This window comes from Lepus europaeus, chromosome 16, assembly GCF_033115175.1.
Source record: "Lepus europaeus isolate LE1 chromosome 16, mLepTim1.pri, whole genome shotgun sequence".
Classification (NCBI taxonomy): domain Eukaryota; kingdom Metazoa; phylum Chordata; class Mammalia; order Lagomorpha; family Leporidae; genus Lepus; species Lepus europaeus.
In genome coordinates this window covers 49,815,639-49,841,527 of record NC_084842.1, presented here as the reverse complement: position 1 = coordinate 49,841,527, position 25,889 = coordinate 49,815,639, and the positions used below count along the sequence as shown (strand labels likewise).

General features: G+C 39.9%; 1 protein-coding gene across 1 annotated transcript; it reads left to right on the top strand.

The window, feature by feature from the left end:
* Positions 1-15,519: 15,519 nt before the first annotated feature.
* Positions 15,520-25,441, top strand: LOC133775081 (beta-defensin 109-like). The gene is made up of 3 exons (XM_062213163.1): positions 15,520-15,568; positions 16,346-16,480; positions 25,236-25,441. The coding sequence occupies exons 1-3, from the start codon at positions 15,520-15,522 to the stop codon at positions 25,439-25,441; spliced, it is 390 nt and encodes a 129-aa protein (XP_062069147.1).
* Positions 25,442-25,889: the final 448 nt, after the last annotated feature.

Here is a 25,889-nt window from a genome sequence, read left to right as displayed (position 1 = left end):
ACACATGGGTCAGTGAGTTGGTGAGGAGATTCTTCCAATTGTTAACATACCCACTCCAATTATATAGTTAGGAACTGAAAAAATAACCAGAGTTATTCATGATCAACTGGATCCACCAGAATCCATCTGTCACCTGTCAACCATAACCTCCACTTTGACAGTCCACACGGGTCTTCGGGTCATTAGAAATTGTTATCAATGAAAAGCTAGTGTCTATTAATCCTTTGAAGTACTGGGAATTTCCTTTTCCCCAGTGTACACTAGTCATACTCTAGTAAATGTCATTCTAGTAAATGCTTGCAGGCACATTTGGGGAAGGGTTGGAGGACTAGGTACATTGAATACTGCTGGCAATCAAAAATCTCTCAGTCTGTGAATAGACATATGTCTGGAAATGGGGTGAGTGGCTGTGACTTTACACAATGGAGACTCTAATCATGGTTTTGGCTACCACACATAGGGTTTTCCCCTCCACATTAAGCAACACTGCAGAAAGCTTCCCATCTATTTCTTTCCTTAGGTACCATGATCAATCATTGCCAAGGTTCTCAGTGGATGAAATAATGTCAATTGCCTGTCAATCCCTGCTTCTTTGTATGGACACCATGTCTTTGGTAGTTCAGTACTGCTATCTGGCCTCTGATACTCTAGGATCCAATTGCTACCCCTCAAATCAGGAAGACCATCTCAAGCATGGCATTTCCTATCATCATGCCTGGTCTGCAAAGAAGAGCTTTTAAGAATGTATGGGGCCGGCCCCGTGGCTCACTTGGCTAATCCTCCGCCTGCAGCACCAGCATCCCATATGGGAGCCAGTTCTAGTCCCAGCTGCTCCTCTTCCAGTCCAGCCCCCACATGGGAGACCAGGAACAAGCACCTGGCTCCTGGCTTCAGATCGGCACAGCACCGGTTGTAGCGGCCATTTGGGGGGTGAACCAATGGAAGGAAGACCTTTGAAAAAAAAAAGAGAAGAAGAAGAAGAAGAAGAAGAAGAAGAAGAAGAAGAAGAAGAAGAAGAAGAAGAAGAAGAAAAGAATGTAGATACTATGCAACTAATGTATTTCTCAATAATTTAATGAAGAAAGAATCTTCTGGATCTTCTTGTGTAAAACAGTTTGGGAGAGAGTTGTATAGTTCACACAAGATAAATCAAGTCCCACATTCCTATCTACTTGAGCTATTGGGTCCTCTTCTACACATTATATCACAGCAGTAAAAACAAGGCATCTAACTTTTAATGATGATAGGCCACTAAGAGCCCAAACTCTAGTCAATTTACCAAGTGAGGTGTTAGAGACATCTTCCAGCTTGTATGAGCTAATATAAAACCTGAAATGGATGTGCTAGTAGTTGATCTTACATTAGCAAGTGCTCCTTGGTCCAATATTGTTACAATCTACTCTATGCTCCACATTTCTGTTAATATATATTAACACTGTCTTGCAATTCTTTCTTCATGTAACCCATTTAATCATGGGTTAGTGGAAACTTGACATAATGAAAATTTCCCATGCCTTGTACTGCAGATGTTGTGGAAATTTTAGAGAGAACAGAGCTATCATACATATTGTTTATGAATGAGTATACAACTCTATCCCTTTTTCAAAACTCATAGAAATGTACACAAATTTTCATGAATAAATGTAACTGTATTTATGTAAGGTATATCTCAATAAATCTGACCAAATAAAATAAGGTGAAGCAAATATCAACTGTTCCTGTGTTAGATTTTTGTTACTCCCTTTGTCTGACCTTTCTGTTTATTTATTTCCATATACTTGAAGGGCAAAATGAGAGAGAGAGAGAGAAAGAGAGAGAGAGAGACTAGGGATGAAGCCAGGAATCCAGACTCAATATGGTCTCCCACTTGGGTCACAGGAGGCTAAGCACTTGAGCCATCATCTGTTACCTCCCAGGATGAATTATCAAAAATGTTTGATTGGGGCGTTGCTGTGGTATAGTAGGTAAAATAACCTCCAGTGGTGCCTGCATCTCATATAGGCATTGGTTCATGTCCCAGCTGCTCCATTTCTGATCCAGCTCTTTGTTAATGTCATGGGGAAGCATTGGAAGATGGTCCAAGTGCTTGGGCCACTGCACTCATGTGGGAGACCCAGAAGAAGCTCCTGGCTCCTGGATTTGGATCAGCTCAGCTCTGACTTTTGTGGTCATTTGTGGAGTGAGCCAATGGATGGATGATCTCCCTCTCTCTCCCTCTCTGTAACTCTGCCTTCAAATAAATAAATAAATCCTTTTTTAAAAAAATGTCTGATCAAAGCAGAGTAGCCAAGACTCAACTGGCACTCCAATATGGGATGCAGGCATCCCAAGTGGCAGCTTACCCATTGCACCACAACACCTGCCCTTTGTCTGACTCCTAATAGCTTGAACCTTCTTCTCATCAAGCTTTAATACAATGACATTATTCAAGTATGAGCATTTGCTATATTCCTCTACCCAGAACATGGCCTTCCAGGAACATGGCCTTCTAGGGTAACCATTGCTTCCTCCCCCATAACTGTCCTGTACTTTGAGGTCTGGCACAACTACAGAGACAGATAACAATCTTGGGTAGGTTTAGTCATGCAGAAAAAAATCTACATAATTCTCCCTTACAGTACAAAGTATAAAAAAATGTGCACGGATTACTGGACAACAGGGAAGAATCTGTCTCTGCTCCTGATACAGTCATAATCCAAACTTTTTCTGGGTTCTCTCAAAGTCAACTGAAACCTGACAATACCAAAATCCAACCTAATCCCTAACGACTTGACCAAATGACTAGGAAAAACCCTTGGATGAAGACATAGATGCCGTAGATCAGGGGTTTCAGATGGAGGTGGTTCGTCCCCAGCACAAAATTGGCAATGTCTGGAGTTGTTTTCAGTTGTGGCATGTTGAAGTGTGCTGCTGGCACGTAGTAGGTAGAGATACTAAACATGATACTAAACATATCATGTACAGAACAAGTCCCCAAAGAAAGAAATATTTGGCACAAAAAATCAAAAGGACTGATGTTAAGAAACCCTGTTACAGGCTTTGCCTGAGGTAATTCATTCCGGTGGTTGCATATTTATTGTTGTATTCTTTTTTTTTAATATAGTTTTTGAAGGAAAGGTCTTTATTTTTGAAAGCACTTGGGGCTGGTGTTTGGCAGAGCAGTTAAGACAATGTGTGGGATAGGGCCCCTGCATCCCACACCTGGGCACTTGAGTGCAAGTCCTGCCTCTGCTTCCAGGCCAATCTCCTGCTAAATACAGATCGTGGGTGACGGCAGAGGATGGTTCAAAGGCTTGGGTCCCTGCCACCCTTGTGGGAGCTCAAGATTCCTGGCTGCTGGCTCTGCCTGCTCCAGCTCTGGCCTTCAGCGCATTAAGGAAGTCAGTCAGTAGACAGAAGATATCTATCTGATATCTATCTCTCCCTCTCTCTGTAGTTTGCTCTGCCTTTCAAATAAATATAAATATTTTTTAGGGTGTGTGGGAGGGAAGGGTGCAGAGACAGACAGAGAGAGCCTCCATCTGCTGGTTCACTTCCCAAATGGCTGCAATGGCCAGAGCTGGGCCAGTCCGAAGCCAAGTACTTAGGCCATTCTCTGCTGCCTTCCCAGGCACATCAGCAGGGAGCTGGATTGGAAGTGGAGTGGCTGGGACATGAACCAGCACCCATGTGGGATGCTGGTACCATAGGCAGTGACTTTACCTGCTACACCACAGCACCAGCCCCAAATAAATAAAACTTTTAAAAATAGTGAAACAGATGCACTTAACTCAGAGTATAGAATCATCTGATGCAAGCACAGAGACAGGCAGATAAATTACAAACCATGACAGCTCCTTGCCTTCTGCCTGCTGAAGAATCCATTTCTAAAAAGGTGAAATTTCCCCATGCTGAGAAAATAAGCAGGCCATATCTATAAACAGGCAAATCATACAAGAGGAAGAACAGCAAATAACCAAGAAAAAGGATCCAACCTCCAGGGAACAAAACAATGTGAAACAATAAATTATTATTTGTCAGGTAACAAAGGAAAAATTAAAAGAGCTGCAAACGCCCAGGGCAGGCAGGGCCCACCAAGGGGTATGCCTGGAAGATGCTTCTCTGAGCAGCCCAGTATCATTTATCAAAATTCAAAAGCACGTTTATCTCAAGTAGGCATGCCCTCTGCTGAGCCCTGAGCTGGGGCTGCACTCCCGTGCACACACTCGATCCACAAAACACATCTGCAAGGATGCTCCCCGGAGCTGAGTCCCACGGGGGACACACACAATCCTGCCTGTGGCCGTCTGTCCGAGGGTAGCAGGAAGCACAGAAGCCGTGGCAGGAGAAGCAGCCCCTTGGCCAGGGGCGGCAGACCTCAGGGCCTCAGGTGTGGACAGGTGAGAAGGACACTCAGGCGCTGGTCCTGCCCGGACGCTGGCCAGGCCACGGCTCCAGCCTCGGGCTCTGTGGAACACGCACACCGGGGACTCCAGAAATCTACTTAAATCTTCTCCTTGGGAGAGGTGCGCACCGGAAAAGGATACGGCCTTGCCGGGCCGCTTCCGGTCCTCACTGCCCGGCCCCCAGGAGCCTGCGTGCGGTGGCCATCGGGGGCTTTCTGTGACCTCGCTTGTGGAGCGGAGCCTGGCGCTCTGCTCAGGCGGCCGCACCAAGGCACCCGACACGGGGGTCGAACACCGACGTTTCCCCTCACCCAGTCATGGAAGCGGAGGGCCTGAGACAGGGTATGGCCAGGGCGGGCTGCCCGAGGCCTCCCCTCCTGACCTGTAGACACGTCTCCGGCGTCTCCTCCACAGCCACCCCTCTGTGTGTATCCTCTGCTTACAAGGGCTGGGGTCACACTGCGATGCGACCCCCGCGGACTCACATCAGGTGCAGGGGGCGCTAGGTTTGCTCTCCACGCGGCGCCACCCTGGGACGCGAGGCAGACAGCTGGGGACCCAGCTCAGCACTCCCAGAGCAACATCAGCAGGACCTGGCTTTGGGGGTGATGGAGGACACCGCGGGAGTGTTGGCCTGAGGCGGCCCGGAGGTGCGACGCTGGGGCCTGGGGCCTGGGGCAGGCCTGGGGCTGGGGTCTGGGGCCGGGAGCCGGGGGCCTGGGGCCTGGGGCCTGGGGCCTGGGGCCCGGTGCGCAGGGCTGCCGTGGCTCCGGGTGCTTCGTTGAGGGGATGGCTTTCTCCTCACGGCTGTGGGAGGCAGGTGCAGTTCTGGGCTGGGGGAGCGGGGCCGTGGAGAAATCACTTCACGGGCTACTGGAGGAAACGCTGAACGGGAAAAGACGTGAGGGCGTCAGATGGCAAGCATGCGGCTCCCTACAGAGCTTTATTGTTGTATTTTACCGGGGAATATTGTCTACTTAATTAAAAGATGCCAAAGAAATTGCACATAAATTTACAAAAGAGTCACTTAAAACATCTGTGTGTTAAAAGCAAATTATGATCGGCCGGCGCCGCGGCTCACTAGGCTAATCCTCCACCTTGCGGTGCCGGCACACCGGGTTCTAGTCCTGGTCGGGGCGCTGGATTCTGTCCCGGTTGCCCCTCTTCCAGTCCAGCTCTCTGCTGTGGCCTGGGAGTGCAGTGGAGGATGGCCCAAGTCCTTGGGCCCTGCACCCCATGGGAGACCAGGAGGAAGCATCTGGCTCCTGGCTTCGGATCAGCGCGATGCTCCAGCCGTGGCGGCCATTGGAGGGTGAACCAACGGCAAAAAGGAAGACCTTTCTCTCTGTCTCTCTCTCTCTCTCACTATCCACTCTGCCTGTCAAAAAAAAAAAAAAAAAAGGCAAATTATGATCATCAAAATGTTAGACGCTGCTTGCACCGTGGTAGGTTCCACTTCTTCCTTGCTGTAGGTCCAGCTACTCCTCTGTAGGGTAACAGAGGATCTAATGACCTAGTGGATAAAGGGACAAAGAGGAGCGCACACTCAATTTCATCATTCACAACTGACCACGTTCGGGACGTACACATTCAAACTATAAAGGACATAAAAGACACGTGATGGGGCTGGTGCTGTGGCACAGGAGCGCAGCAGGTGAAAGCCTGGGCCTGCAGCTCTGGCATCCCATATAGGTGCCGGTTGTCCCAGCTACTCCATTTCTGCTCCTACTCCCTCTAATCCACCTGGGAAAGCAGTAGAGGATGGCCCAAGCCCTTGTGCCCCTGCACCCATGTGAGAGACCTGCAAGAAACTCCTGGCTCTTGGCTTTGTATTAGGTCCGCTCTGGCCATTGCAGTCATTTGCAGTGAACCAGTGGATGGAAGATCTCTCTGTCTCTTTCTGTGTCTACCTCTCTCTATAACTCTGTCTTTCAAATAAAACAACACATGATATGATTTCAATTTTTAAAAAAGTTGTTGACACTTATTTTATGGCCTAGTAAATGATGTATCCTAGAGAATGTTCCGTGCACTGATGAAAAGAATGTGTATTCTGCAGGTGAGATTCTGTTATTTTTAATTTTTTTTTTCTGTTTGATTTGTCCATTGATGAAAGTGGGGTATTAAAGTCCCCCATTATTATTGTATTGGGGCTTATGTCTCTCTTTAGGTCCATTAACATTTGTTTTATAAAGTGCCCTGGCATTGATGAATATGCATTTACTATTGTCAGTCTTCTGGTTGAATTGATCTCTTGAGCATTATACAATGACCTTCTTTGTCTCTTTTAATAGTTTTTGTCTTTTTTTTTTTTTTTGACAGGCAGAGTGGATAGTGAGAGAGAGAGAGGCAGAGAGACAGAGAGAAAGGTCTTCCTTTTTGCCGTTGGTTCACCCTCCAATGGCCGCTGCGGCCGGCGCATCCCACCGATCCAAAGCCAGGAGCCAGGTGCTCCTCCTGGTCTCCCATGCAGGTGCAGGGCCCAAGGACTTGGGCCATCCTCCACTGCCTTCCCGGGCCATAGCAGAGAGCTGGCCTGGAAGAGGGGCAACCGGGATTAGAACCCGGGGTGCTGGCGCCGCAAGGCGGAGGATTAGCCTGTTGAGCCACGGCGCCGGCCTGTCTTTTTTTTTAAAGGGAGAGTGTTTTTTTTTATTTTTTAAAAGGTTTTATTTATTTATTTGATAGGTGAGAAGGAGAGACAGAGAGAAAGGTCTTCCTTCCATTGGTTCACTCCCCAAATGGCTGCAACGGCCGGAACTTGGCTGATCCGAAAGCAGGAGCCAGGTCCTTCTTCCTGGTCTCCCATGCAGGTATAGGGGCCCAAGCACTTGGGCCATCTTCTACTGCTTTCTCAGGCCACAGCAGAGAGCTGGATCAGAAGAGGAGCAGCCAGGGATGCAGGCGGAGGATTAACCTACTGTGCCACAGCACTGGCCCCAATAGCTTTTCTTAAAGTCCATTTTGTCTGATATAGGAATAGCTACTCCTGATAGTTTTTTTTTAATTTCCATTTGCATGGAATATCTTTTTCCATTTTTTACTTTTAGTCTGAGTGTATCTTTATTGATGAAGTGTGTTTCTTGTATTTCTCGTAGGCAGCAAATAGATGGGTCTTTTTAAAAAAAAAAAAATCCATTCAGCCAGTCTGTATCTTTTAATTGAATAATTTAGTCCATTTACATTCAAGGTTATTATTGCTGAATAAAGATTTGTTCCTGCCATTTTCCCATGAATATTTCTATTGTTTGTTTTGGATCTCTTTTGTTCCATCACTAGGTTTTCTGTCTTCACATTCTTCCCTCATGCTGAATGTCTTTCTCTGTTTCTGTTTGTAGTACATCCTTAAGTGTCATTTGTAAGGCTGGCTAGGTAGGGACAAATTCTTCAAAATTTTTTTGTCATGGAATGTCTTTATTTCACCTTCATTTGTAAATGAGAGCCTCACTGAGCAAAGTATTCTGGGTTGGCAGTTTTTTTCTTTTAAGACTTGGACTATATTTCTTCATTCTCTCCTGGACTGTAGGATTTCTGTTGAGAAATCTGCTGTCAGTCTCATGGGAGATTCTTTAAAGATGGTTTTGGCATTTCTCTTTTATATATTTCAGGATATTCTCTTTATTTATTTATTTATTTTTTATTTTTTGACAGGCAGAGTGGACAGTGAGAGAGAGAGACAGAAAGGTCTTCCTTTTTTGCCGTTGGTTCACCCTCCAATGGTCGCCTCAGCTGGCACGCGGTGGCCGACGCACTGCGCTGATCTGAAGGCAGGAGCCAGGTGCTTCTCCTGGTCTCCCATGGGGTGCAGGGCCCAAGCACTTGGGCCATCCTCCACTGCACTCCTGGGCCACAACAGAGAGCTGGACTAGAACCCGGTGTTTCGGCGCTGCAGGCGGAGGATTAGCCTATTGAGCCATGGCGCTGGCTATGTTTTATTTTTGAAAGGTTGACTATAATGTGTCATGGTGAGGATCTTTTCTGATCATGCCTATTTGGAGTCCTTATCTCTCTATTCAAATTGAGAACATTTTCTGCTTTTATGTCTCTGAATAAGTTTTCTAAGTTGTTATTTCTTTCCATGCCTTCAGGAACTCCCAAGACCTATGTATATGGTCTCTTGATGATGTCCCATAGATCCTGAGGATTGTTTTTGGTCTTTTATATAAGACCTGTCTTCTAGATTAGATATTATTTCTTCTGCCTCACCAAGTCTGTTGTTAGGAATTTCCCTTGTACGTTTTATTTGATTTATTGAATACTTAATTTCTTTCTGCTTTTTCTTCAATATCTCTATCTCTTTGCAGGATTTGTCATCATGTCATGTACAGATTTCCTTCTTTTATGTAATTGTTTCTCTGTGTTTTTGAGTAACTTTCCAATCATTCTTTTGAATTCCTTTTCAGGCATTTCATCAATCTCCCCTTCTTCACAATCCAATGTTAATTTATCATTGTGTTTCTTTTGGAGAGTTGTAATGCCCTCTGTGCTCATTTTTCTTATGTTTCTATATTGGTTTTTACACACCTGGGAGCTCGATTCTTGTTGTCTCTTTTGGGGTACTGGGTTTTCAATTCTTTATTTTTGAAAATGTGTCTCTCTGAGTCAATGGAGTGTCTGGGACATGCACTGGAGTTCCGGGGGTGGTTTCTGGATGGGGCCAGGGAGTTCTGGCCACAAATCGCCCACGAATGGGGCAAGAGTCCAGAGAGACACCCAAGTTGAGCAGGCTATAGAACCCTGGCTCCAGTCAGTAGGGGGCAGGGATGTTGGACTGGCTACTGTATTCACAATCCCAGTCCTGCTCTGTGTCAAAATCAACCAGCTGATTCATGACCTAGAGTGACATCACAGTGTCTGTACATCCTACCCACCCAGGCACACACACTATACAGGACACTGACCCACTTTGCAGTGTAACCCCCAAGCCCTCTGTGATATCTGTCCTGGGTGTACAAGGAGATCTGAGTTTCCACAGTCAGACTGTGTGGGCGCACAGGAACCCAGCCACAACCCATGTTAATCTCTGTTACACACTCTGTTCAGAACTCTAACAGTCACAGGATGCAGGGAGTCTACTCTCCACCCTGCAAACTTTCCTGTCCCCAACACAAGCTGCCCACCATTTCCCAAGTCAGGACAGAAACTGACCACAGCTCCACCTCAGCAAATTGAATCTAGTGGTTTGGTGGGAGGAGGGGAGAGCAGTAACATGCCAGAGTCACTGGCAATGTGTGACTGGCAGCCATGTGTCCGTCCTCTCTCCTCACTGCTCCACAGAATCTCTGTTCTTCCCAGTCTCCCCTGAAAATTTCTCTCCATCAGTCCCCTAGGAACATGGCCTTTCCTTTACTTTTCTGGTATTTGTCTGTGGTTGAAGTTGGTGCTACTTCTCCCTGTTCAGCCATCTTAGATCTCTCTGTAATATGCTTTTTTTTTCATTTATTAAACTTTTATTTAATGAATATAATTTCCAAAGTACAGCTTATGGGTTACAATGGCTTCCCCCCTCCCAAAACTTCCCTCCCGCCCGCAACCCTCCCCTTTCCCGCTCCCTCTCCCCTTCCATTCACATCAAGATTCATTTTCAATTCTCTTTATGTACAGAAGATCAGTTTAGTATATATTAGGTAAAGATTTCAATAGTTTGCCCCATATAGCAACACAAAGTGAAAAAACTACCGTTGGAGTACTATTTATAGCATTAAATAAGAGTGTACAGCACATTAAAGACAGAGATCCTACATAATATTTTTTTAAAATTAATTAATTTTCTATGCCATTTCCAATTTAACACCAGGTTTTTTTCATTTCCAATTATCTTTATATACAGAAGATCAATTCAGTATATAATTAGTAAAGACCTCATCAGTTTGTACCCACACAGAAACACAAAGTATAAAAATACTGTTTCAGTACTAGTTATAGCATCACTTCACATTAGACAACACATTAAGGACAGATCCCACATGGGGTGTAAGTACACAGTGACTCCTGTTGCTGACTTAACAATTTGACACTCCTGTTCATGGCGTCAGTAATCTCCCTAGGCTCTAGTCATGAGTTGTCAGGGCTATGGAAGCCTTTAGAGTTCGCTGACTTTGATCTTATTCTGATAGGGTCATAGTCAAAGTGGAAGTTCTACCTGAACATAACCCTACCATACACCCCAGCCATCCCACTTCTTGGAATTTACCCAAAGGAAATTAATTTGGCTAATAAAAAAGCCATCTGCACATTAATGTTTATTGCAGCTCAATTCACAATAGCTAAGACCTGGAACCAACCCAAATGCCCATCAACAGTAAACTGGATAAAGAAATTATGGGACATGTACTCCATAGAATACTATACAGCAGTAAGAAACAATGAAACCCGGTCATTTGCAACAAGATGGAGCAATCTGGAAAACATCATGCTGAGTGATTTAAGCCAGTCCCAAAGAGACAAATATCATTTGTTTTCCCTGATTGGTGACAACTGAGCACCAAAGGGGAAACCTGTGGAAGTGAAATGGACACTATAAGAAACAATGACCTGATCAGCTCTTGTCCTGACTCTAGATGTACAATGTAATACTTTATCCTTTTTAGTATTTGTTGTTGTTGTTGTTGTTCTAGTACTAGTGGTTGAACTCTGTAATTAACACACAATTATTCTTAGGTGTTTAAATTTTAACTGAAAAGTGATCCCTGTTAAATTTAAGAGTGGAAAAAGAGAGGGAGGAGATGTACAATTTGGGACATGCTCAATCGGACTTGCCGCAAATGGTGGAGTTAGAAATGTGCCAGGGGATTCCAATACAATCCCATCAAGGTGGCATGTACCAATGCCATCTCACTAGTCCAAGTGATCAATTTCAGCTCACAATTGATGGCTCTGATAGGTCTAAGAGTCAAAGGGATCACACAAACAAGACAAGTGTCTGCTAATACTAACTGATAGAATCAAAAAGGGAGAGAAGGATCCAACATGGGAAGCGGGATACACAGCAGACTCATAGATTGGCAGATGTCCTAAACAACACTCTGGCCTCAGAATCAGCCCTTAAGGCATTCGGATCTGGCTGAAGAGCCCATGAGAGTATTGTAGGCATGGAAAGCCAAGATACCATGGGAAAAAAAAAAAAAAAGACCTAAATGAAAGATCTCTGTGAGTGAGATCCCAGTGTAATATGCTTTTAAATTAGGTATAATGATGCCTCCAGGTTGACGTTTTTTTGTTTTCCCCCTCAGGATCACTTTGGCTGTTCTGGGTCTTTTTTGATTCCATATTAATTTTAGGATTTTTTTTCTAATTCTGTAAAGAATGTTACTAGTATTTTGATAAGGATTGTGTTGAATCTATATATTTCTTTAGGTAATATAGACATTTTAATTAATTCTTCCAATGCATGAGCAAGGGATATCTTTCCATTATGTATGTGTCCTTGATGATTTCTTTGATCAGTGTTTTATCATTGTCATTGTCGAGAACTTTCACTTCTTTGGTTAGTTATTCCTAAATATTTGATTTTTTGTGGCTATTGTGAATGGGGTTTCTTTCTCGATTTCTCTTTGGCTGAGTTCATTATTGATCTATAAAAATACTGCTTTTTTGTATGTTGGTTTTGTAGATTGTGACTTTGCTGAATTGATTTTTCAGTTCTAACAGCTTTTTGGTGAAGTATTTAGATTTTTAATGTACAATATCATGTCATCTACAAACAGATATTTTGACTTCCTTCTTTCTATTTCTGATGCTCTTTCTTTCTTCTCCTTATTGCTCTGCAATACTGTATTGAATAAGAATGATGGAAGTGGAAATCCCTGTCTTGTTACAGATATGAGGGAAATGCTTTCAAATTTTCACCATTCAGTATGGTATTGATTGTTGGTTTATCTTTTAAAGCCATTGTAATTTTGAGTCATGCTCCTTGTATATCTAAGTGGAGGCTTTTTTTAAATCATGGAGGGATGTTGAATCCCATCAAATGATTCTTCACATCTTTTGAGATGACCATATAGTTTTTGTTCTTCATTCTGTTAATGTGATTTGACATTTACTCATTAGTGGATATGGAACCACCCTTGTATCTCTGGGATAAATCCCTCTTGATCATGATGTAGGATCTTTTTGATGTAGTGTTGTATTTGATTTGCTGGTATTTTCTTGAAAAATTTTGCATCTATATTCATGAAGTATATTGATCTGTAGTTTTAGTGTTGTATCTGTCTTTGCTTTTGGGATCAGAGTGATGCTGGCCTTGTAAAAAGTGTTTGACAGAGTTCCATCCTGTTCAGTATTTTGGAATCACTTGAAAAGTATTGAAGTTAGTTCCTGTTTAAATATTTTGTAGAATTTAGTGGTGAGGTCATCAGGTCCTCGACCTTTATGTGATGAGACACTTTTAATTACTGCTTCAGTCTTGTTGCTTCTTATGGGTCTGTTTAGATTTTCCTTTTCTTCTTGGTTTAATCTTAGTAGGTTATAAGTATCCAGGAATTTATCCGTTTCTTTGAGGTTTTCCAGTTTGTTAACATATAGTAGTTCACAGTAGTTTCTTAGGGTCCTTTGTATTTCTGTTATGTCAGTTGTAATATCCCCCTTTCCATCTCTAATTTATTTGAGTGTTTCATTTTTTTTTTGGCTAGTTTTGCTAAAGGTATGCTTATTTTGTTTATCTTCTCAAAAAACAAGTCTTTGATTTTTTAGTTTTAATTTCATTTATTTCTGCTCTAATTATTATTTCTCATCTTTTGCTAATTTGGGGTTTGGTTTGTTCCTGTTTTGAGATGTATTATTAAATAATTTACTTCAGATCTTTCTGTCTTTTAAATGTAAGCATATTTTGCTATGACATTCCCTCTTTTTTTTTTTTTAAAGATTTATTTATTTATTTGAAAGGCAGAGTTACAGAGAGGCAGAGAGAGAGGTTTGCTATCCTCTGGTTTACTCCCCAAATGGCCGCAATGGTGGAGCTGGGCAGATCTGAAACCAGGAGCCAGGAGCTTCTTCTGGGTCTCCCACGTGGGTGCAGGGACCATCCTCTACTGCTTTCTCAGGCGCATTAGCAGGGAGTTGGATTGGAATCAGAACAGCTGGAACTTGAATTGGTGCGCATATGGGATGCAAGGACTGCAGGCAATCGCTTTACCTGCTACACCACAGTGCCGGTCCCTGAACTTACCTCTTAATACTGCTTTACTGTATTCCAGAGGTTTTGATATTTGTGTTTTTGTTTTTGTTTGTTTCAAGACATTTATTTTACTTTATTTTTAATTTCTTCAATGACCCACTGGTCTTTTAGTAGCATTGTTATTTAACTTCCATGAATTTGTAAATATTCCATTGTTTTTCTTATTGATTTCTAGTTTTATTCCTTTGTGATCTGAGAAAATACATGGTATGACTTTAGTATTTTTTAAATTTACTGAGACTTGAGTTGTGGAATAATATATGATCTATCACAGATAATGAGCAGGGTGGAAAGTATCATTATGTTCCTGAATCTGTATTTATGAAATACATGAAATTCATATACCTTAGATAAAATTTTAGAAAAAGAAATATAAACATTTCTAAGAAAATAAAAATCTATTAAAACACAATATCTAAAAAATGAATATGTTTCCAACTTAACTATGTTATTATTTTGATATATACAAAATGCCAAATTATTTTTCTCCATCTTTATTGAGGTATAATTGATGTACAAAAAACTATACATAATTAATGTAAACAATTTGGGGAGTTTGGATACATATATATCCAAATATATATATGCTTATATATATATATATATATACACACATACATACATATATATATGTGTGTTACTATAACCACAGTCCTGAAAATGAACATTTATCTCACCTCCATAAGTCTTCTAGTACCCCTTTATTGTTGCTTTTCTTGTTTTCACGTTATTTTCAGAACATCAAATATGATATTTCCCTCTTAACAAATTTTTAAAAACATACTAGTTCATTGTTAACTATAGACACTATGTTGATAGTAAATCTCTAGAACTTACTTATCTTGTTGCAATTTTATACCCACTGAACAACTTTCCATACCCCTTAACCCAATGCAAGGAAATATCAAAGTCCTTTAAATAGCATCCTACATAATTTGTCTTATTTAGCCTTTCCTGAAATTCTCAGTATCCCCTTCCCACTCCTCCCTCTGTAGAAATAGCCACTAACATAGCCACTGTCTGCTTTGGATGATTGTGTCTTTTGCATATAATATACTATTGCAGGCACCCATTAACCATTTCATCTCCCATCATATGATTGTGGACTATTTGATACACCCCCCCCCAGTTCCTATTACATTGCCTGACACACATTGATATATGAAGTATGATTTATGATTGATGCAAGTGTGTGTGAAAAATATAGAAGAGAGCACTGATAGTGAGGACATCCTGAGTCTTGGGGAAACACACACCATTAACTTGTTTTCTCATCCGTTAAGTTATCTCTACATTTATGTGCTTTTGTGTCCCTGGAGATTTCCTGTGAGAGACCAATTTATTCTCTTTTTTGTTAGGCTCTACTAACCAAGGACAAACTACAGAACCATGTATCATCATAAAGGGCCTCCGACTTGCCTTGCTCAAACCAAGCGGATGCCTCTTCTCTTCATTAATCCCATCAGCCATGAAACTTCATTTGTTTCTCTCCACTCTAATCCTCTTTTTGACCCTCTTACCGCCAGGTAAGTTGGTGGCTAAATACGGGAGTCTATAGTTTAGAAAGCTATTGGGCAGGTTAGACAAGATCTTGGAATCAGTTTTGAGAGTTCAGTGTGTAATATCATCAGGTTCACCGGGGTTATAATAGATAGAGATAGGAAAAGAATGTTCCAGTGTCATTAACCAGACTGCTAAATGAAGTCACATTCTGCTTTATCATCACTACGTATCTTGGTGTGCCTTGGTAAGGCATGGAAATTTGTTTGTAGGTAATTGCATCTGAGAGTATTGCAGCAGCTTATTTTATTATATTCTATTATATTCACTCACAGAATCCCATTAACAGGAGCTCATGCTGAGCAAGTGTCACAAGGAAAGTGCTTTCTGAGAAGAGATAAACAGTAAAGAGTGATTGTTTGAAACAAGTAAAAAGTTAAAGAATAGTTGTTTGGCAACATGGAGTTATCACTGGAGAGAACTTATCCTTTGTATGATATTGGTCAAAGTATAAACAAACAACATAACACTTTACAAAAGAAATCATGATGATCTGTGGTTGTATATGAAAAATGACTTGCAAATTGAACCTGAGAACTAGAGAGGAGAGAGAATGGGACTTTAGATCAGAGAAGCAATAATAAGTAAAGTCGCCAAAAATGTGATGATCTCAGTATGATATAGGCTCATTACACAGGAATGGATAGCATATAACATGGATATGAAAAATAATGACTAAAATTTAATGGGCTAAGAATGTTACTTGAGACTTCAGAAAAATCTGCACAATAACCTAAAAGAAGGGCAAGAGAAGGACTTGATAAATACAAAATGTAAAGTAAAGAAACAAATGAGAAAGAAAACAAATATAGTAAAGATCAATAAAGTAAAAAGTTTCTTTTTAGAAGATCACTTTATCATGATCTGGTGACACTGGCCAGAAATGGACGCTTAGAATCCTTTGGAAAGAATAAGTTGACATTCCAGCAGAAGTTCCAGAGATTTAAAGAAAATTAAAAAATATATACATTAAAATTTCTGCACTATCTTTATCCCATCCTCTCTTGTGTACTTAGGAACTTTCCTGCTGCAGTTCACTGTTCATCATTTTTATTTCTACTGGATTTTTACCATCATAATACAATACGCTGTTGTTTCTCTGATCTTAAGAACAAAATCATTTTCTTGCTTTTTCTGATGCCCACTGTCACCCCCTTCTTTTGCTCCAATATGCAGCAAAATGCCTTACAATAACTCCAGTTCCCCTCCTTTCATTCTTGAATAGATCCATTCATTCATCCTGCCATTGAAACTGCTTTTGTCAAAGTCACCAATAACCTCCGTGTTGCTGGATCCAGTGGTCATTTCCCTTGCAACCTTACCTCGCCAATTATCGTCATTGAACACAAATGGTCTCTCGGTTTGTCACAATATACTTTCCTCGCTCAGCTTCATATGGCATTTGCTTAACTGTCAGCAAATCTCACTGACGATAAGCTCCTCAGCTCCCTGTATTTCTTCCTCTTCTGTATAGGGCATAGTTCCCAGTTCTCTCCTCCTCTCTCTCTGCATCTACTCCTTGGGGTTTGCAGCCCGATCTGTCCCTTCAAATTCACCTCTTGGACCTCTCCTCTGAACTCCAGATCTAAGGGATTGTTCAGTGGCACAACTGGTATCTCTACTTGGGCTTTTAATTTCAAAAGTAATATATCTGAAACTGAACTCATGATTTTTCCTCACGGGCCTGTATGCACACTTTCCCTCATCACAGAGTGTCATGGCTAGTGTGCTGTGGAATTCTCTTAGTGTTCCTGTACCCTGTACCCTGTATTCTCAGCTTCCTCCCCTGCCTCTCAAGGGGTCTCTTTAAGAGACTCCTGCCCCTTGCACAGCCTCAGGTAGCAGCTGGCCCATACTCAGTGTCTGAAGAGCCTCTGTCAGCTGCCCTGCCCTGTGACCTCAGTAGGCCTCTGCACTTGGGCGCCTCTGACTGAAGGAAGTGGGGATTCTCTCGGCTCCCCTGAATCCGCCCCAGTGGCAAAGGCTACTGCCTGGTAACCACAATGACACCCTCATGTCTCTCTAGGTTGCCCTCAGATGGCAATAGACATGCTGTGTGTCAAGGGGGTCCCATGTAACTCTCTGACTCTGCACCCAGTCTTTCCTGTGGATATTCAGTAGAAAGTCATGAAGGAGAGTGTGGATCTAAGCGGGTCTGAGACTCTGGTGATGTTCAGAGGCCCACATGCAGCCTTTAAACATTGAGGTCAGCAGTTTCCTTCTCATCACCATCAAAGGCAGCTTCCTCTCTCTGATTCTACTCATGGCCACAGGAGAATATCAGTGGGTCTCCTTCCTTTTAGGTGGGTCCTATCATTCTGGATTTAGTTAGTTAGCATCTTTCTACAAGAAACTAAATATATCTATAGGTTATCTATATAGATATGTAGATGTATCTCTATATCTATAGGTTATTCAACTTATTCTCTTGTCAGAACAAGTGAGATTTCTTTAGTAACGTTCTGTATCTTAAAGAGCAGTAGCAATTCACTTATGTACTTTTGAGAAACCCATATGAGGCAGGAATTGTCATTACCATAAGTTTAATGACATCTGATTTCAACTTGATCTAAGCTCATCTTTTGCATTAAATTCCTTCTTCCTTCTATACAGACTTTAGACCCTTCTATGTTGTAGATCTCCTGGTAGTAAACCATTTCAGTTGGTATCTGTTAAATTCTTAATATTATCTTTAGACATTAAAGGCAGCATTACTGGGCACTCCAGTCAGTGTTGCTGTTTTTCAACACTTGATGACACTAATCCATTTCTATTTTTAAAGATTTAGTTATTTACTTGAAAGGAGAGAGGGAGAGAGAGAGAGAGAGAGAGAGAGAGAGAGAGAGAGAGAGAAAGAGAGAGACTGACCTCTTATGGACTGAATCACTCCTCCAAATGCATGCAAAAGCCAGTACTGAGAATGGCTGAAGCCAGCAGCCAGGAATTCCATCCAGGTTTCCCATGGGCTGTCAGGGGCCCAAGTACTAGAGTCATCATTTGCTACCTGCCAGGGGCATTTGTGGGTAGCTGGATCTGAAATGGAGATGGGAATCGATCCCAGACACTCCGATGATGGGATATGGGCATCACAATAGACAACTGAACTCTGTGCCGCAATATCCACTCCTAGTCTACTCATTTTGGAATTTCACTTTTGTTGACACTACCAACTTAATTATTGTTCCTTTATAAATTGTCTTTTAAAAATATTTTTATTATCTGGTATTTATTTTTAATGTTTACAGTTTAACTAATGTCCATTTTTATATCATTTGATGGCAATACTTTATGGATTTATGCTTTTATATACTTTCTTTTTGAAAATTTATTTAAATGTCATATACTCTTGCTCTTCTGTCCTCCAGGGACTTAAATTAGATAAATGTTAGAACTTTTGTCTCAGTGTTACCTTCCAGATAAATTATTTAAACATGTCTTTTCATTCACTGATTATACTATCACCTGGTCTAATTTATCATAATACACTAAATTTTCTATTAAAATTTATTTTTGTTTATATCTTTTAAACCTGCCTGTAAATTCTAACTCCACCATTTGGGGCAAGTCCGATTGAGCATGTCCCAAATTGTACATCTCCTCCCTCTCTTTTTCCACTCTTAAATTTAACAGGGATCACTTTTCAGTTAAAATTTAAACACCTAAGAATAATTGTGTGTTAATTACAGAGTTCAACCACTAGTACTAGAACAACAACAACAACAACAAATACTAAAAAGGATAAAGTATTACATTGTACATCTAGAGTCAGGACAAGAGCTGATCAGGTCATTGTTTCTTATAGTGTCCATTTCACTTCCACAGGTTTCCCCTTTGGTGCTCAGTTGTCACCGATCAGGGAAAACAAATGATATTTGTCTCTTTGGGACTGGCTTAATTCACTCAGCATGATGTTTTCTAGATTCCTCCATCTTGTTGAAATGACCAGGTTTCATTGTTTCTTACTGCTGTATAGTATTCTATGGAGTACATGTCCCATAATTTCTTTATCCAGTCTACTGTTGATGGGCATTTGGGTTGGTTCCAGGTCTTAGCTATTGTGAATTGAGCTGCAATAAACATTAATGTGCAGATGGCTTTTTTATTAGCCAAATTAATTTCCTTTGGGTAAATTCCAAGGAGTGGGATGGCTGGGTTGTATGGTAGGGTTATGTTCAGGTTTCTGCGGAATCTCCAGACTGACTTCCATAGTGGCTTAACCAGTTTGCATTCCCACCAACAGTGGGTTAGTGTCCCTTTTTCCCCACATCCTCTCCAGCATCTGTTGTTGGTAGATTTCTGAATGTGAGCCATTCTCACTGGGGTGAGGTGAAACCTCATTGTGGTTTTGATTTGCATTTCTCATATAGATCTTTTTTTTTTTCCAATGGTCTTCATTATAGCATTGTGATAGAAGCTTTTGTTTCTTTAAACAAATGATATTCAGTTATTTCTCCACATTGACAATCTCGATCCCTCTTGTCCTGGAGGCTTAAATATGTTGTTTATTGCATTGACTTTACTCAGTCTCTTACCTACCTGAAAGCTTGATAGTGAACTCTTCCTTATCTTTAACCTGCCACCATCATAAGGTAGAAAATGAGAATGCTACTATCCACAGCCACCTCTGATAGTAGCAGAATATAAATTTTTATCAAGGGCACATCGACATTTTGCAGGATACATAATTTGTTAGGCCACAAAAGAAGTCTGAGCAAACTTAAAAAGACAGATTATGAGTTGACTTTTACAACCATAATGGTATAAAATTAGAAATAAAAAACAAGAGGAATTATTCAGAAATATGTGGAAATCAATATGCTGCTGAGAAATTAAAAGGTTGGTTGAAAAATATCTTGAAATAAGCAAAAATAGAAATACATAAATGCAGCATACTAATACTTACATGATGCATTAAAAGTAGTTCTACATGGAAAGTTCAGAGCAACAAAGGCCTGTATCAAATAGAAGAAGAAAGATCCCAAATTAAAAACCTGTTGTTACAACTCAGTTAGGAAAAGAAGGACAAAGTACATCCATAATTTGTAGAAGAAAGAAAATAACAAAGAACAAAAAAGAAATGAAAGAGACTAGAAAAACAATACAAAAAGTCAACCAAAGTTGATTTTTATGAAAAGACACAATGGGAAAAACTTTAAGTAGTCTAATCAAGTTAAAAAGAGAAAAACAAACAAACAAGAAATAAGACATTACTATGGTACTACAGAAATAAAGAAGACAATAAGAGAAAATTAGCAATAATATGCCAACAAATGGGAAATCTAGAAGAAATGGATGAATTCCTAGAGGCATACAAATTACCAAGATTAAGTCAGGAGGGAAAAAAACAATATATTAAAAGACCCAAAATCAATAAGGAAATTGAATAATAAAAAATATTGCATCAAAGAAACACCTAGCACCTCACAGCTTCCCTATTGAATTCTACTGAACATTTAAAGAAGAAACAATAATCAACCATTTTTTTTTAAAGATTATTTATTTGAAAGGCAGAGTTACAGAGAGGCAGAGAGAGAGAGAGAGAAAGAGAGAGGGAGGTCTGGTTCACTCCCCAAATGGCCTCAATGGCTAGAGCTGAGCTGATCCAAAGCCAGGAGACTGGAGCTTCTTCCGTGTCTCCCACGTGGGTGCAGGGGCCTAAGGACTTGGGCCAATTTCTACTGCTTTCCCAGGCCATAGCAGAGAGCTGGATTGGAAGTGGAACATCTGGGACTTGAACTGGCGCCCATATGGGATGCAGGCACTGCAGGTAGCGGCTTTACCAATTATACCACAGCACCAGCTCCGAATAATCATCCTTTTAAAGTTCTCCAAAAAAAAAAAAAAAAAAAAAAAAAAGATATCAAAGCCAGAGAAGGACACTACAAGAAAAGAAAATATAGGCCAATATCCCTGGTAAACAATGACAGAAGACCTCAACAAAATGCTAGTAAACTAGATTCAACAGCACACTGAATGGACCATTCACTGTGTTCAAGTGGGATTTACCCAGAGATGGTTCAACACATTCAAATCAATAAATGTGATATACTGTAATTACAGAATGATGGGAAAAAGGCACGTGACAATCTCAGTAGATACCTAAATAGCATTGAGAAAATTTAAGAGTCTATCATGAAAAAAAACTAAATAAACAAGGCATATAGAAATGCTAATGCAGTGAAGATCATATCTGTCAAGTTAATATCGTACTAAATAGTGAGAAGGTGAAATCTTTACATACATGATCAGGAGCAAGACAAAAATATTCACTGTTACCACTTCTATTTAACTTAATTGTATATGTCTTGAACAGAGCAATCAACAAGATAAAGAAAAAAAAAAGCCATCCAAAACAACAACAACAACAAAATTATCTCTATTTGAAGGTTGCATAATATTATACATATAAAACCCTAACCCAAAAAATGGTTTGATCTTAAAAATAATTCAGTAGAACTGCAAGATACAAAATTAACATACAAAAATAAGTAGCTTTTTCTGATACTAATTGATCTATTTTTAAAACAGCCCCAGAGAATAATCTTATTTACGCTAGGTACAAAAAATACTCAGGTCAGGGCTGGTGCTGTGGCTTAGCAGGTAAAGCTGCAGTGCTTGCCTGCAGTGCTGGCATCCCATATGTGCACCGGTTCGAGAACCGGCTGCTCCACTTCCGATCCAGCTCTCTGCTAGAGCCTGGGAAAGAAGTTGATATTGGCCCAAGTCCTTGGGCCCCTGCACCCACATGGGAAGACCCGGAGGAAGCTCCTGGCTCCTGGCTTTGGATCGGAGCAGTTCTGGCTGTTGTAGCCAATTGGGGAGTGAACCAGCAGATGGAAAACCTCTCTCTCTTTCTTTGCTTTTCCTTCTCTCTCTGCGCAATTCTGACTTTCAAATAAATAAATAAATCTTTGAAAAAAAGTACACAGGAATGAATTTAGTTCACTGAAAAATATAAAATATCAGTGAAAGAAATTGAAGAAGATACAAATAAATAGAAAAACACATTATCTTAAAAAGTCAAACACACACACAAAATGAGATATAATCAGTGCAATCCCTATAAAAATCTCAATGACGTTTTTCACAGAATTAGAAAAAAATTCCTAAAGTTCATATGTAGCCACAAAAGGGCCCTAATATACAAAGCAATCTTGAGGAAAAAGAACACAACAAGAGGAGTTATGCTGCCTCATTTCATAATCTATTACAAAGCTGTTGTATCGAACAGCATGGTACTGACATAAAAGCACACACACAGAGCAAGTAATGAAAGAGAATTGAGAACTTACAAATGGATCTGTGCACATACGGTCAATTTATTTTCAACAAAGATGCCAAGAGCACATAATGGGGAAGAACAAACCATTTCTTCAATAAGAAATAGAAATGAGAAAATAGAATGTCCACATGAAGAAAAATGAATCTGGACTCCTTCTGTCTACACAAAAATGAAAGCAAGTGGGTTATGGGCTTCAGTGTAAGATCTGACTCTTACACTGAATTTCCCTTATGATTATGTAGTGACATTGAATTTGTTCATACACCTTTTGGCCATTTGTATGTCTTCCTTTAGGAAATGCCTGTTGAGATCCTTTGGCCATTTTTAAATTAGGTTGTTTTCTCACTATTAAGTTGTGTGAGTTTCTCATCTTTTTTTAATAAACCACTCAAAGAATTATTTTACTTTTATTTGAAATACAAGCATAGCAAAAAATATAGGAGAAAAACTCCATTTCATTGGCCTGGGCAATCATTTTTTTATTATGACTCCAAAATCACAGACAGCCAAAGCAAGAAAAGACTGATGAGATTCCATCAAGTGAAAATGCTTTTGAATAGGAAAATGAAACGATCTACAAAGTGAAGAAGCAGCCTACAGATTAGGTGAAAACGTTAAGGAACCATTCATCTGCTCAGAAATTAATACAAAAATGTATAAGTGACCTGGATTGAGTTTCTGGCTTCCAACTTTGACTAGAGGCTATGGCGGGTATTTGAGAAGTGAACCAGTGAGTGGGAAACACACCCCCCTCTCACAGTATCTTTGCATCTCAAAACAAAATTTTTTTAAAAGATTAAGGTTCTGTGCTTTAGGAAAAATATAAATACCTAAAATCAAGGAGGGATGTGAGGTTTGTCTACCCTTATGTTGTTTGGTCTTCATATTTATGTATTTGCTTTACTTTTGTCTCTTCTAGTAATCACCCTGATTTTGATATGCTTGTATTTCAAATAAAAGTAAAATAATTCTTTGAGTGGTTTATTAAAAAAAGATGAGAAACTCACACAACTTAATAGTGAGAAAACAACCTAATTTAAAAATGGCCAAAGGATCTCAACAGGCATTTCCTAAAGGAAGACATACAAATGGTCAAAAGGTGTATGAACAAATTCAATGTCACTAGATAATCATAAGGGAAATTCAAATTAAAGTGGTAATGAAATCTTTCTCACACCTGTTAGAATGATAATTATCAAATAGACAAAGATAATAAATGTTGGCAAGGAGAAATGGGAACGCTAAAATAGTGTCTGTGGGAATGTAAATTAGTGTCAACCTTAAGAAAAACAGCTTAAAATATCCTTGAAAAGTTTAATGTTTCTGCAAAAATTCTTATAACTCAGAAATCCCACTTCTGAGTATATATTCAAAGGAAGTGATATCAGGATGTCAAAGATCTATGAACACTCTGCAGTCTTATGTTCATTGCAGCATTGTTCAAAATAGCCAAGGTATGGAGGCAGCCAACGTATTCATCAATGGATGAATGGGTAGGGAAAATATGGCATGTAAAATACTATACAGCCTTTAAAAAGAAGAAAATCCTGTCATTAGCAGCAACATGGATGAAATTATAATAAGTGAAATCCAAGCAAAAGAAATTAAAGTATTGCATATTTGAAAATTATGAGAATATATTTTAAGTGTTACCATTACTAAAAAAAGGAAAATATATGAAAAATTCACATATGTTAGCTTGATTTAGTCACTCCACAAAATATAACTGCGTTGAAAACATTATGTATACCATAAATATATAAAAATTATTTCCTTGTCAATTAAATAAACAACTTTTGAAAAAGAATTATTAGCTTAGAGTAGATTAGCACCACAACTAAATAACTGCACGATGTTTTTTAAGGAAGCCATCACTTCATCCCTAAATGGAGAGGGAAAAAGAAGGAGATGAAAAAGGTGGAACAGTAAGCATTCTAAAAAGAATAATTAGCCATATGATCATTAGGGGGGGCTGAATCAAGGTAATCGCCACATTAGATTGTGAATATGCAAGATTAACATCATCTACATGCTATACATTGCCTTGATCCTATGTTTTACTTTACCTCATTAAAAAAAAAAAAGTATTCCTTTTCCAGTATGCTCTATAAGCACAGGTCTCTTATCTGTTCTTCAAATAAACTAAGCAAGGGAACCTGCTCTTGCTATTCTATATGGCTAAAGTGCTTTCACTGAAACATTTGCTTATCTTTTTCATTCTCACCATTTAGATATTAATCCAAAGACTACTTTCTCATAACATTTTTCCATCCATGTTATCAACGCCAGGCCTTATCTAGCCTCTTATTGTATTCTTTTGTTCTAAGCACTTTACACATTCTGACTTCTCAGTCTATTTTTGTATTATCAAATTTTCTACACTGACTATAAGTTTCTCTTGAAAAAACATTGCTGCCGTTTTTCATTGTTCTAACCAAAGTACAAAGAAGACCGTCTGATGAATAGACACTTGCAAATCCATGTAAAGGAATAAAGTAATGAAGAATGTACTGTATTTAGGACACATCATTTGCCCATACCTTTGCTGTTTCAGTTTGATACTCGCCAAAGTTCTTTGTGGTGCCTAATTAGACTTGCCAAGAATTTATAAGAAAATTGAGGAAGAGTTTGTTAGTGCTTGAGCAGTTGTGTAAAGAAGAAAGAGAATGAACATGGGGTCAGAGTGATGGAGCAGCTGGACAGCTCCTTTGTCCAGCTTCTTTTTGCCACATAGAAATGCCCATACCAGAATTATTCCAGTCTCTTGCTTAAAAGTGTTAAAGGTTTTACATTTCATTCATAGGCCGCCTGTCTCACTGACTTTTTTCTGCAGTGAGAAGCGGTTTGGGTGCTGCTGAAAGCCATTGTCTCAATCTGTCGGGCACGTGCAGGAGAGACATCTGCAAAGTAACAGAAGATGAAATTGGTGGCTGCCGGAGAAGATGGAAGTGCTGTAGACTGTGGTGGATTCTCTTGCCAATTCCAACGCCAGTCATCTTTTCAGATTATCAAGAACCCATTAAGCCTCGGTTGAAATAAAACTCAGAAAAACACCCATGGGAAAGTCCTTAGCAACTAACATTAGGTCACACATATTCAACTCTGCAGCTTTGTAATCAGCTTATCTTTTCCACTGTCAATACAAATAAATGAATATTGATTTCCAGTCAGCCCAGATGCCATTTCTTGATGATTCATTTGAAAATCCACATGATATCTTTCAAAGAAGAAATACTACTTATTTCCAACTGTGGTCTTTTTATTCTTTGTTGAACTCTACTTAGTGGAGAATTAAGCTCTTGACTATAATGTAAATTAAAAGTATGCTATCTCAAAAATAAAAATAAACATTTTCCAGATTTTCACAGAAACATCAAAAGAGTAATAAAAAAAAAAGTTGTACAGGGATTTTGCAGATGCAAATAAGTTAAAGATGCTGGGAGCAATATAACCCTCCCTAAGTGTTGACTATTCTATAGAATGACTC

Excerpts from the sequence above, each read along its gene's own strand:
- LOC133775081 (XM_062213163.1), top strand. The coding sequence starts at position 15,520 with ATGGAGTTATCACTGGAGAGAACTTATCCTTTGTATGATATTGGTCAA. Across the intron at positions 15,569-16,345 it reads TTTGTATGATATTGGTCAAA|ATCCATTCATTCATCCTGCC; the intron begins GTATAAACAAAC and ends ATTCTTGAATAG. Across the intron at positions 16,481-25,235 it reads TGAACACAAATGGTCTCTCG|TGAGAAGCGGTTTGGGTGCT; the intron begins GTTTGTCACAAT and ends TTTTTTCTGCAG.